This window comes from Bombus fervidus, chromosome 14 (genome assembly GCF_041682495.2).
Source record: "Bombus fervidus isolate BK054 chromosome 14, iyBomFerv1, whole genome shotgun sequence".
NCBI lineage: Eukaryota > Metazoa > Arthropoda > Insecta > Hymenoptera > Apidae > Bombus > Bombus fervidus.
Window position 1 is genome coordinate 6,168,320 of NC_091530.1, and position 13,934 is coordinate 6,182,253.

Here is a 13,934-nt window from a genome sequence, read left to right on the forward strand (position 1 = left end):
TTTTTAAGAAAATATCGCACACGCACAAACGTACCTGTTATTCGGTGGAAAAATGTAAAGCGAGTAATCATCACGTTCCTTAAGGCATCCTTTCGGTTCAAAAAACATGAATATTTTTTTAATTCTCTCGATGCTGCTTGCACTACCATGACCATTCAAGGGAGGCGTCTGTTCGTCTGTACGGGGATTGTCATCATCTTGATCGGGAAGTCGTTTAATTCTGGGCAGTGGACCAGTCTCCATTGACAGATTATTGATTGTACGTGCCGTTGAGCATTGCATAGGCACCTCGTCTAGAGGTAAAGTTTTTCTCGTCGGCGACTGAATGTTTTCGTTTCCACGCAACGAGTTCCTTCGCGAAAGATCGCTAATCCATCGCATCTTTAAAATATATTAATCCCCATGATTACTTTATTACGAATTACCAAAGTTTAGCAAAAAAAAAAAAATTACCAAATTATATCTTTTACTTGGAAAATCAAATCGCGTCGACGATTAATATTTGTAAATTTCTTCGTAAAAATGAAACTCTTATTCCTATGGTACTATTACGATTTTGATACGAATTTTCATATTTTCTATGTAAAATATGTAAGATTTGAAATAATTTAATTAATTCTATCTGAAAATCAACCGACGATTAATTTTGAAAATACGTTTGCGTCTTTTCTACACACGCTCTCCCCGATACCTGGACTTTTAAAATACGAGAAAAAGAAATATCACGTTTTATAACGAGTTTGAAATTTTTGACAAGACTCACCTGATTAGGCGTTGCTGTGTAACGCCGTATAGAGGAGCTACGGCTTGCGATGGAATTATTAGGGCTGAGACTACGATTATTGCTTGTTAGGACGGTCGTTCGATTATTCGGTGTGTCGCTTTGCGTGTCGTTTCTTATCGAACCGTGTAAATAACCGCCGTTGAAACTGAAAGGTAATTTTGCGAAAATTACCACGGCAAAGGAGAAACTGGAGCATAAACATGATCATCTATTGTGAACAACGTTTATCGCGGACTACGTTACTGTTACATCGGTGTTTCGAATACGACGTTACCATCAATTTGCATTACTTGCATATTTCGCTTCGACAACATTCTCCGGCAAATAATTGAACAAGAAAACGGAATTAGTAATTTAACTTGTAGATATTACGTTTGACTATGTGCATAAATAAATTTACCTTGGTCGCGATACGATGAATTATTGAAGACCTAACTGGCGAACGAACCGCCACGAGTGGATTTTTACCATTTCTTTCTATAGTACACTCGCAGTTTCAACGCAAATGATATTTTTCTATTACGCGTTAACGATGGTATTTTTATTCTCATTGCTCGATATAGTTTTGCTACTCGCTATGCTTCGTGCGACTAAAATCTTGCGATTGAATTTTCATCGTCTTTTCGCATGCAAATGAGCAACAAAGTAATGGTTTAGCAAATTTTCAGTTACCGCGACGTATTACGCAATGACCGAGTCGTTAACCAATATGAAGCATTTACGGATAACCGTAATCATCTTTGACAAAGATTGATGTTACTTCCCTTAAACCGGTTACACACGTAACTACATACTCGTGCAGTATGCAAATCTATTGCACAAGTATACGCGAACGTTTGTACGATAATAGTGTTTGCCCTGTGAGGGCTATACGACCAAGGTATACTCACGCAAAAAATTACACGGCTTTACACTGATTAAAAATTGAAAAGACTTTTTTTTTTTTAGAAGGTTACAGTAAGATAGTGAAGCTCCACAGTGGCGTACAAAAGTACACACAGTGTTAAAAACAGAACAACTGTTTAAAAATTGGACCGAACGTCTTGAATTTATTTGAGAAATTGGAAGAATTCGTTTACTAGGTGATGCGTAAACAATTTTTTTTTTTTTTTTTTTAAGAAACCGCAGTTGGTCGGAGTTTCGAAGAAGATAGCGAGGATCGCTTCTTACAACTCTTTCATCCGAGGATGCGATGAAAATTTAAAAAGTACGCTCTGTAGATTTATGACTGCATATTATATTATATATGAAAATTTCATGTATAAAACTCTTACGGATTATGAAAACCTAAGCTAGAGAGTGGGTCAACAAACAAATTGTAGCTCCCACTCCAAGGAATATACCTAAACGTTGTTTTATATTATTCAACTATTATCTGTATTACTTTATTAATTCAATATTACTCACAGTGGTTGCAAAAGATATTTCTACACCACTGTATTTGTTGTTACCTTTACACGCTAACTAAATCCGACTGTAATGTATTTTGTATCATTTAATGAGAATGACAAAAGTTCGATACTATGAGAATAAAACGTAGAATCTAATTAAAAAAAATAAAAGAAATAAGAATATGTACAAATACTTTTCCCAACCACTGTATATATTATTTGCAAATATTCTTTTATTATGCGTATCATCTTGATTTTATTCACAACTTACGTTGAATTGGAACCGAGCAGGGTGCTTCGACCGTTATTTAGGACAGTAGCTCTACTAAGAGGTTCGTCCTCCGATTGCGACCAACGTTTCCTCCGTAGAGATGGCCGCGATAATTTCCACGAGTAACCTCTTTGTATCCTTGGCGGACTGTAGCAAGGAGCAGTCACGTAACTTACGAGTCGAAAGATTATATTCATCTTCGCGTTTCGTATAATTTATTTCAAGTTGCATTTCGTGGAAAGCGGATATTACGGCTGAGACGCACGTACCTTGAACTGGATGATTCTCTCGTTGCTGGATTAACAACAGCAGTGACGAGGCTTATTCGTCGAGGAAACTGCCCGGCGATAAGATTTTTGGTTGATATTTTATTTGAAACGTCTGGTAGCTTCAACAGGCCGGAAGGAATACTACACTGACTCTGGAAAAATAATATTTTCGTAGAAAGTTACCGGAAATCGATGAATATTTTCAGCCTGCTATAAGAATATTCGAACATTTCTAAAAAAAAAAATGTTTAGCTAGAAAATTCCAGTGTTCCATTACAATTGCTATTTATTTCTTCAGATAGATCAGATATATCTGTTATATATTTACCGAGTGGCAATTACTTCGAAACGAGTACTAATTATTAATTTACTTTGCCACGATACGAGCATCGTATTAAACGCAGTCCCAGAGTTGTTTAAAAGATAGTACACGTACGCCTGAACGATCGATGGATTCGATGGACAATGCCGCTGTAGGATAAACAGCTCGACAATTTAGATCTCTGTAGCCGACATCGAGCGTGGTGTTGGGTGAATCCTGAGGGGTGGCTGCCGTGTGAGTAATTATCGGTGGTTGTCCAGCAGCGCCCATCATCTTATTCTCCTTTTGAATGTTACACTTTGGCTCGTCCATCTGATGTTTCCATACGGTGTTCTGCTTTTCCCTGCTGTTGTTGTCTTTGTACTTGCGCAACTCCTCCGCGCTCTGCCACGAATTCTTTCGATCCTACGTTCAAATATTTACACACTAAGATAAAATCGTTTTTCAGTTTCCTTCTCGCGCATAAAAATGTACCTGCTGTCCATAAAAATTCGCAAGTAAATTCGATCCAACGCGTGGCTATCTTCGAAACGAAGATCATTGTGTCTCACAGGTTGACGAATAATCGGTACCCGTTAAAAGATTGGTGTGATTTATTTCGAGAAAAATTGGATTAATTCGCGTGATTTATTTCTACGAGCGTGAACCGGAAATAATCCCCAAAGACATATGATTTAACGTTTGCAAAAGGTTGAGTAAATGTTTTAGAATCACTTTGAAGTCGATTCGTGAAATTGGAAGCTAGTGATTTCATATTAGAAAATAAATTGAAAGGAACGTATGCTATTAAAAGTAACGTTGTAAGAGATGTTAGTGAAACTGATCCACGACAAGCATCGAGATAAATGGCTCTGGAATAGAAAGTAAGCCATTATTCGTCACTTGGCTCGAGCATAAGAGCAAAAGACAAATGGACAAGTGGATAGCGCGTGAGTTATGCAGACACTCAGGCGAATGAAGATAGTCAATGTTAGTTCAGATAAACAAGCGGAGTTCATTTTTAGATCAGATAGTCGCTTGTACGAGGATACTTCAAGATGATAAATTCGTAAAGATGGGCGTATCATTTTCATGTATCACGAAAGATGAATTATTCGTTGCAGCTTTCTATAATGTATACTCGCGTCAAGAACATATTACAAGCAAACGGAGCAAACCTCTAGGAAATTCACGAGAAGCAAAATGGAAGCAAAATGGTGTCAAAATGAAAGTTAACGCGGAATCAAAATGGAAAGTAAAATGAAACTAAACTGAAAATCTTAGTAAAATCAGAATAAAGATCAGGTGGATGGCTATGCAAAATGTTTAAGGATTAGAATATGAAATAGGATGGAAATAGTGAAATATTTTTGACATCGTCCCAATTCCTCCCATTTTATATCTGAAAATATTTGTTCTTGCAAATACCTGTACTCTCGTTGTGTCGAAACAACGAAAGTAAATGCAGCATTCGAGGAACCTGAAATTCTAAACTCGGCGATTTCCTAAGAAAAGTAAACATTTTATCCTGTATAAAACTAAAGTATTGTTTGATTTATGTCTTCCTTAGCGATGCAAGTAATTTTTTTTTACTAGAAGATTTTAAGCAGACGCGTGCTTTATATATTTTAATTTGATTAATGGTGATAGGGGCTGTCCACTGATCGATAAATAAAGCTTCTTTGATAGATTGCTCTTTACCCTCTCTTCTTCCAACAAATTGCTTCTTGCACAGAATATTTCGCAAACCTGTACGTATACATAACCCGAGATGATCGATAAAGCTCGAAGAGGAGAAAGATGCAAGAACCTCGTGACGAACCTGTAGGTTCTCATACTGTACTTCGAATATTTTTGGCTTTTTCGGTTATGGACCAGCTGTTGTTTGCATGATTAATTTATCCCAGAGAATATAAGACGATCCGTACGAGATCTCGCTATGTTTACAGAGAAAAATTCCAAGGTGAATCTATTTGTTCAAGTTACTTTAGGGGATATTTTCTATCCAAGGGCACCGTCCAATTGTTGAAATTTAGAGAATTACAACGTCTCTTTTGCAAGTTTCTTTTTTTTTCACTCTTTTTTAAACGAATGGGAATCACAAGGATTCGATTAATTTTTCTTTTTCATCGATATTTTTTCTCCCATTCGGATCCTACGATCTTACAATTATTTTACGATTCTCCAGATCCTATCGTCCTACGAGACTTATTTTTAATTATATGTCGAAACATTTTGGAAATTCTGTTGGATTCTGCGATCAGCGGTCGCGTGGTTACTATCGATGATTAATCAACATTGATGTTCTTACCTGTGTGTAAGTGTCGCTATCAGTAATCGAGTGAGATCTCGATATTCTCGAGGAACCATCGTCGCTGCCCATCCCTGCTTCTTTCGCCGCGAGTCTCGCCATCTCTCTCTGTTCTCGCTCTCTTCTTTCATTTCTCTGGAAAAGTTCATGTTTCCATATTTATAACATTCCGTAACTCGCCGTACACAGCGAGTAACCGAACGAACTGACTCAAAGTATAACATTTATATCGATGATCGATAGAGTATAATCGAGTTGTAAAATATTCGCGAATTTTATTCAATTTCCTGCAACTACAAATCGATTTATACGTTACGATAGACGACAGGAAAATACTAGATACTCGATGTCACAGTTTTAATCGTTAGACTCTTAATTGCTAGACTTGATTCGGATAAAGGAAATTCGTTTAATTAATTAGAGGGTGGATTTACGATAAATTCTCGATCAAATTTCAGTCACTCTATGTGGTTAGTAATGCGGTTAATGATTCTGGTCTGGACCGGAATTGTCCAGCAAATGAACGTAAATTAGCGACAAACGTACCTCGGAGGAGAATCCTTCGACGAGAATGGCGACGAGCAGATTGAAGAGGACGTAATTGCCGAATGTCATCAACGCGACGAAGTAGAGGGCCGCCCAATGAGACGTTTTCTGCATACCATTGAACAACACGACGTTCCAATCTTCCTGCGTCAAGATCTATGTAAAAAGGAAAATGGGAAATGCCTGTTTATATACGACGCAAGCGATCGGTGGTTACGCTTCAAACGATAGGCAAAACAGAATGTTTCTATATTCACGACAAACAAAAGTATTGAAGCTAGAAAGTTATTCTGTCTTGTTGAATCTGCTATTTAATTGCTCTTAATAGTAATAATAAAATCGTTCGTGTATTCTTAGAAATAGGAACTAGCTTATGTAAATCATCGTTATCCGCTAGTTCTACACATTGTGATAAGTTGAAGGGAACGAAAAGAAAAAGAGGAGAAGACAGATGAAAGATAGCAATGTACGATCAGTATCCGGTCGATATTCTTACTCTATGGGATGTCAGTTACTTGCGCCCGCTTAATCGCGAATTTCTCTCTGCGTTCTCTCCGCGTTCTTCTCGGCAAACGTGATTTTATTTTGATCTTTCTCGCCGCGGCGTCTCTATAACATGGCAACGAGCATCACAACAACGTACGGTTATTTATTGAAAAAGGGTAAGACGATGATACGCGACAGCGTAACGTAATCCGTGTAATCGATTAACTGCTCTCGGGCCGACAACGAACCGTGTTAATCGCCGCGACAAACAAATCGTTATTCACTCTCCGTTTAATTCTATCGGCAGTCGCGAGAAATCACCGACGAGCCTTCGACGATCCGAAGGGAAAGTAACCGAGAATGAAAAACTTCCAGAGGAAAAAACGTATCGGTTAGAACAAAAAAAAAAAACAAAAAAAGAAAAGAAGAAACTCGGCGGCGGAGAGAGAGAAACTCGTCGACGCGTTGCTGATCTGTTACGAACGCGTTGTTAATTAAGCCGTGTATAGAGCAAAGATGGGCATAGAGGAAGAGAAAGAACGGAGAGAAAAAGGAGAAACAGAAAGAATGGAAACAGAGAGAGAGAGAGATAGAGATAGAGAGAAATAGAGTAAGGAAGAAAGAGAGAATATGGATAGGACAAAAAGTAAAGGATGTCCGTATATGCATATATTTCGATCGCGCGATATCAAGAAAATGAGCTGGAAACGCGATGGAGCGAAAAAGCCAGAGAAAACTGTACATAATATCATGTGACACGTACATATACGTATATAGATATAGATATGGATAAATATAGATATAGATACAGAGTTACAGGTACAGATGCAGATCATAGTTATCTGGATATAGAGATATAGGTGGACACAGACATCAACATAGACATATAGATATATAGATAGAACAATAGACATAGAGATGGAGATGGAAATAGTAATAGATTATAGGCATAGATAAAGATTAAAGATTATAGATATAGGTGTAGATATAGAAATACCATGTGCATATATAAATACTTAGCGCATATACAGTAGTGTATTTTTATTTTTTATCTTTTTTTTTTTCGGTGTAAGAGAGTGGGGAACAGTGGTACCTGAAAGACCGTGACAAGTGCCCAGACGATGTCGTTGAAATGTTTGCGATCACAGCGACACATTGGGTGCCGCGAGACCACCTCGGCACAGGTGCAGGGCCGACTCCGGTCCGCCCACATGCAAAACTTACCCCCGAACAGGTACATCCCTAGGATGCTGCAACCGAGACAATCCGCTGGCCTAAAGTATCACCGCGTTGAACGACGAACGAGAAAGAAATTGGGGACAAGGGATATACCGGTCGCCACACACACCGTAAAGCGTCTTCGTTTCTTCTTTCTTTCACATTTCTACGAATTTTTCTTAGGGCCAGATATCTCGTTTTCCCTTTGCCTTTCGCTCGATTTCGAACGATCTGTCCACGTACTTTTTACATCCACTCGATTCGACCGAACCTTTTCGTTGTTGCTTGCGTCTATGCTCTTGTGCAACGTATCAAGTGTTGTAAATGTAAAACATTTGGAAATTTTTAGTTAACGATATGACGGAACACGACTGTCGTGGTATATTGGTCGAATCGGTTTTACGATTACGTCGGTGTGATATTAACCGTATTAGATATATCGACGTATATACAGGGTGTCGGAGAAGATCGGGCAAAATTCATACTACGTGTCGCCGAAGCCAAACAGATCAAAGGAAGCTTCGTACAAATTTGTGTCCGAAGATGCTTTATCGAGGAATTATATGCGTTCTTAAGCTTCTATTAAGCGTTTTGGAAGTTGTAATAAACGTTGATGTCACGAAGAGTGTCAAATTCTTTCGAATATTCTTGCTGATACAGAGATTTTAGTAAATGTATTTTGAATACACTGCGAAATCTTCCGTTTCTATCGCGTTTTCCTCAAACAAAGAACAACTTCCCCAGAAATTCTCGAACGCTTATAACTCTTTAACAAAGCATTTTCGGACATAAGTTCGTACGAAATTTTACTGTCTACCTGATCTCGTTAACACGTACTATAATTTTGTTCCCGACACCCGATATATCGAAACGTATTAATATATAACACGCGCACGTATATGTACACAATACGTAATTACAAGATATTACACATACGACGTATACACCTCGAAATTGACTTCAAATTTGTTACTTAACAATACGATCACGACAGTCCTGTCTCGCCGTGCTTAATGAAATTTCAAAAAGTTTCAGAATGAGCGCGATATATGCATAAAAATTGTTTATGGCGAGCGTGGAAATACTTTGTCGAGTGAGAGTATATAAACCCGTGAGAGCACGAAAACCCGAACAGGCGTTGAATTTGTATAGTATCGATCTTCTTCTGCGGGGCAGGTTGTAGGTACAACGGAGAAAACGGCCGGCGCGATTCGAATGTAAAGCTATGGTAAAAATACGTATCCGGGTTACGTAATCCCTTAAGCGGCGCTTTGGATGTCGGTTCGAATATGGCCGTGAATATTTTAAGCGGTAATTTCCAGGCGGAATTGCGGCCGCCGTTCGCCACTGCGTTAGTTAGCGCATTGTTCATCGCCAGGAAAATTACCTCCGAGCTAGAATAGAAACTGAGATTGAATACGTATTTAAGGAAACTTCGGATTATGGTGCAGGCGCTGTCTAGTTCGTCGAGACTGCTAAGGCTAAGTATTTGCGTCGACTGTTTGTTCGATGACCGAGCTTTTAAACTGTTTCCACGTGAAATGGACAGCGTCGCTGGGAACTATTTCCACGACTTTGTTAATGTTGATTTTAGCGGAAACTGGTTGAAACGGGTATCGTATAGTTTCAGGTAAACTATACTACGTACAGGCTGAGTCGCGGCGAACGTTCAACACGGCTGTTTTCTTTGAAAGTATTTAGGTGGCTGAAAAATTCTTTTTATGGCGTTCGTGGTCCTCTTGCGTGGTTTAACCTTTTCGTGATGTAACGCGAAAGAGACAAACAGAGAAGGAAAGTGGTATAGCACCGTGAGTATATTAAACGTCGCGTACGTAACACTATCATTAATATTTATTTCTTATGGAAGGTTGAAAAATACGTTGCTCTTTCGACGGTAGAAGCGCAAGAGATCATTTTGAAATTATTCATTCTGCATTCTTGGTCGCTTTATTGCGCCGTGAAAGGGTAAAAGCCCAGGCAGAGTACAGTTATCGGTTTCGATTAACCTAAATAGGCCTCGATCTTTTAACAATATCTTCCGAACTAATATCGCTTTCCTTTTATTCCACATCTAAATTGAATATTTTAAATTCCCTTTCTAATTTTCAACCGGCGACCGTCCACCTCAGATATCGTCGCATAGCGCAACAAAAGTCGCAAAATATGCGATCAACCGTTTGGAAGATCGACAAACGCATCCGTCTCAAATGACAAACTCAAATTCTTTTCTCGTGTCGCTAGAAAAAAGAAAAAAAAAACATTCGACTTATGAAATTCTTCTTAACAAATACTTCCACAAACGGCTGGCGATAATAACAAGGATCGATTGATAATCGAATAAATAAATAAGCGAATCGAACCGACGGATATCGAGCGACGAATTATACGATTCGATGACAGACGTTTTATAAAAGAAGACACGGCCGAATCGAACGATTCGTTTCGATTAAAAATAACAATTGACTCTAGGAGAACGAAGACACTTGGCGGGCGGGGCGTTTAAGCAGGTATATCGGGTGAACAGCAAAAACAACTGTCACTCGAAGCTTGTACAGTCACATTCTGCAAGATCGGCGGTGTCTGTCCATTTGTACAAATGCCGTGTATCCTGTATTCGGACGAGAGAAAACAAACAGGCGTACGTGTGTCATGTAACTTGTATATATTATATATACGTTGTTACCAAGCGAATATTACACAAGCTGCGTGTATAAACTGTAAGGAAAAACTGTACGGCGATAGTAATAAAAATTGCGGAAGAAAAATTGCATTAATTGAATTCTGATAGTAAAAGGAAAATTTTTAGATTAATGTCTGTGGATAATAAAATTGTCGTTTACGTGAATAAATTCTCGTCATATGCCGTGTTTCGTGTTACGATCGACGTTACCAACGGATATGGAATATATCGAACAAAATTTTGACTACAAACGATATACGTATGTTTGAGAACAAGAAGTTTGGACAAATATAGTGGAAATTTTATTAGACAAAATACATAAGCAACAACCTGTTCTCAAACTCTACTTTCCAGCATTCTTCAAGCTTCTTAATATACAGCAAACTTTTCTTCCCACGCATATATCCGTGAACGAATATCAACGTCGACGCGTGATCGAACTGAAATTCAGTAAATTCAATCGTTGCGATAGACCGGACGAATCAGTTTGGAATTGTAAATTAAAACGATCGTTGTACCGTTACAGGACAACAAAGTACCATCTCTTCGGAAACTATCCGCACGATACGAGCAATAGGAAGAGTTCCAAATAAAATGATGATAAACGGCAAGAAAAATAAATAAGATGTACGTATTGACAAACAAATCAACCCGAAGAGTATCGCCAAGAAAAATATGCAAAGATACGTTTCAGCATTCTTGTTCTGTCGCGCATGGAAATGTACACGAACTCGTGTCCAATTCTTCTGAAACATCCAGTACGGAACAGAATCGGTAAAAAGAAAATCGACATTGATATTCGTTTTTCGTTTGGAATACGTGTCGTTTGCTTCGAAGATCCGATGCAGACGAGAATTACCATCTCATCGAGCTAAACTTCGCCTCGTTGATTCGTCGTTATTCAACCACTGTACGTATCTAACGACACTCTGATGCACTCGCGAGTTCGCTATCATAAATAAGAATTTATCGTATCGGATAACGCGCCGTACGTCTGCGTCGTACTCCAACACAAAGATACACCGTATGCGCGAAACGTAATTTTTAAATTTCAATTCAGTTACGTCGGTTGCAACATGACGAAAAGTGAAACTAATAGAGCCGCGGCGAAATATATGTACCTGTCGTTGCAGAATGTCACGGTTGACGTTTATTCGGACAAAAAAAAACCAGGAGACAAAGAAAACGGAGAAACCAAAAAAAAAAAAAAAAAAAAGAAAAATGGAGAAAGATAAAATAAAACGGCAAAGCGTAAATATATATATATATATGTATGTATATAATATATAATATAATGTAATAATAATCTCTAAATATAAGTAAGGTTAAAAATCTGAAACGAACTTTTAGCGGCTGGTTGCACAAGTACACACTAGCTATCGGTATTAGCAAGTATCTGTAATATTGTTGTTACGTATCTCATATATATGTCTCTAAATTAATAAAGTCTACCTGGAATTCTGAATGGCACGGGTATTTGGGTATCGGGTAAATAAAGGTGTCTATCTACAGCGGCTAAACGGAGAGATATTAATAGTACGGAAATCGTACGTAAATTACATGTGGCAGACGGTTGTACCTCTTATTTTCTTTTCTTTCTTTTGTTTTTTTTCTTCTCTTTTCTCTCTAATGTGTTAATTTCTATTTGTTCTTTTCTTCTTCTTTTTTTTTTCTCTCTCTCTCGTTTGAAACAATCTCCTGTTCATTCGGTTCAACGGACGTGTCACGCGACGATTTTTAATCCGACACACATTGAGACTCTGCTTTACGTGTTTATATCTCGTGTTCGCGCGACGTATCGTTTCTTTCTTTGCCCCCCTCCCCTCCTCCAGGTTCGTCGGATGTTCGATATTTTTCTTTTTTTTATTTTTTTTTTTTTTTTTTTTTTGAACACAAAGTGAAAAGTCGAACAAGATAGACAGATAGAGACAGAGAGAAAAGACAGTCAGAGTAAGTATGGCAGAAACAGTGTGAATACAATCGAATGAATTAGAGATACAAAATGCGCAACCGAAGAGTCGAAGTCGGATAAACAAACACGTGTAGAGAAATTACGAACGTCAATGACACCGATATGTAATGTAAGTACTGACTGAGAGAAAAATGACGCGGAAGGCTCGAGACGTGGCTACACTGTTAAAAAATTCATGGCGTGACGGAACCTGTGACGGTAATAGTCAGAACGTCTTCCTTTTTTCTTCTTTCTTTTTTTTTCTTCATCTTTTTCTTTTTTTTTTTTTTTTGTTTCTCGCTTTTATCGCGTCTCCAATTACCCGCGCGCTTACTCCTCGCGTCTATAAGAACGTGTATCATTGCTAAAGATCATTTTCATCCGACCACGTTATTTATAGATCGCATACATACACGTTATTTTTTTAATATCATGGCACAGGGAGCTCCAACTGTTCAACATTAACTCGGGGCTCGCAGATTTCCGATCCGCGCCGCTGTGCTTTTTTAATTTACGGCTACTTGCCGGCCGTTTGGGAGGATTTATTTTACCGAATGAATACTTGCTCATCCTTCTCGATGTACCGGTTAAAAATATTTCGCGCTCGATTGTTGGCGCGTAACAGTTGAAATTGCTCCCGCGAGAGTAGGAAGAAAAAATTGATTCGATAAATCGGCACGCATAATTCTCCCGAATAACGAGCTAGCCTTTCGTTATGTAGTCATAAAAGTTTGCTTGATTCATGGACTTGATGCCCACGTAGAAGAATAATCTCTAAATGCTTCTTCGTTTTGATCGGCTCATCTTTTAATGGAAAGTATTTTAAGGCAATTTGAATCGTTAATTATAAATTATTTGCTCGTAAAGAAATACTATAACGACCTGGCCAATTAAATCTTGTACGATATTATATCGATCGCGTTGCAGTCATCGATTTAATCGATTTCATATTATCCAGTCTATTTATTGTTCTTTGCATTTATCGTTACGTCGTACGAACGATCTCACAAATCAGATTCAAATTTCACTTGAAACTGTTTTGATAACATTCAGGCAGTTGATAAATTGTAAGGATCGCTAAGTTCATTATTCTTCTTTTACGTCTGACAAATGATTTCTGAATCTACTAGGAGAATTATTGCGTTTTGCACGAGTAGGTGTCCCGATAGTTACGAACGAGGATGTGAATCGTTACGAGTCATCAAATATCGTGTCGTTGAAGTTTAGTAATTCGAAAGAGCGACAAATTTCTTGTACAATGTAAACGACATTAATCAGAATCGAGAAAAGGGTTACGATACGATTTCCCGTAGCTTATAACAGAAACGTTCTCGCTCGTTTCAGCGGATTTATTTCGACTCTGCTAACTTGCAAAGCTACCTCTTCTTTCGCAAAACTCTGTGACACTGCACCTGGAGAATAATCATGCCAAACTGTAGGCAATACCTCGCGAAGAAAACTTAATCGCATTAGTAAGTAGTTAAGCATCGTTTATTTTAAGCCGCTTAACCGTGTCCTCAAAGTTGAAGCTAACTTTTTCAACTCGACTATGTTTCTTAAGCCCAATACCTGAAGTTGATTTTGAAGTTCGGAACAGACGCAAAATGGCTACGTAACATTTAAGGATATCCGGATAATTTCCGATCAAAGATCAAAGACCAAGGCTAAAATTTAGAATTCAAATAAAATCTCATGATATTTCTTCGTTTGCCTTGAAACGATAGAA

General features: G+C 38.2%; 1 protein-coding gene and 1 long non-coding RNA gene across 6 annotated transcripts in view; one reads left to right on the forward strand and one right to left on the reverse strand.

Moving 5' to 3' along the window:
- Positions 1–13,934, reverse strand: part of Ca-alpha1t (Ca[2+]-channel protein alpha[[1]] subunit T) — a 110,819-nt gene that overhangs the window by 12,234 nt on the left and 84,651 nt on the right. For 3 of the 5 annotated variants that reach the window (XM_072017042.1, XM_072017040.1, XM_072017043.1), the window contains 8 exons: positions 7,453–7,609; positions 5,874–6,029; positions 5,328–5,462; positions 3,152–3,442; positions 2,716–2,867; positions 2,447–2,593; positions 764–929; positions 35–381 (listed from right to left, as the gene is read on the reverse strand). In XM_072017042.1, coding sequence (XP_071873143.1) covers positions 35–381; positions 764–929; positions 2,447–2,593; positions 2,716–2,867; positions 3,152–3,442; positions 5,328–5,462; positions 5,874–6,029; positions 7,453–7,609 — 1,551 coding nt within the window. The remainder of the gene's footprint in view (positions 1–34; positions 382–763; positions 930–2,446; positions 2,594–2,715; positions 2,868–3,151; positions 3,443–5,327; positions 5,463–5,873; positions 6,030–7,452; positions 7,610–13,934) is intronic. The other 2 variants (XM_072017044.1, XM_072017041.1) reach the window with 1 other exon arrangement.
- On the forward strand, positions 10,147–11,708 carry LOC139994434 (uncharacterized). Its single transcript, XR_011801645.1, has 3 exons — positions 10,147–10,215; positions 10,784–10,884; positions 11,391–11,708. It is a non-coding gene; the product is annotated as an uncharacterized lncRNA (long non-coding RNA).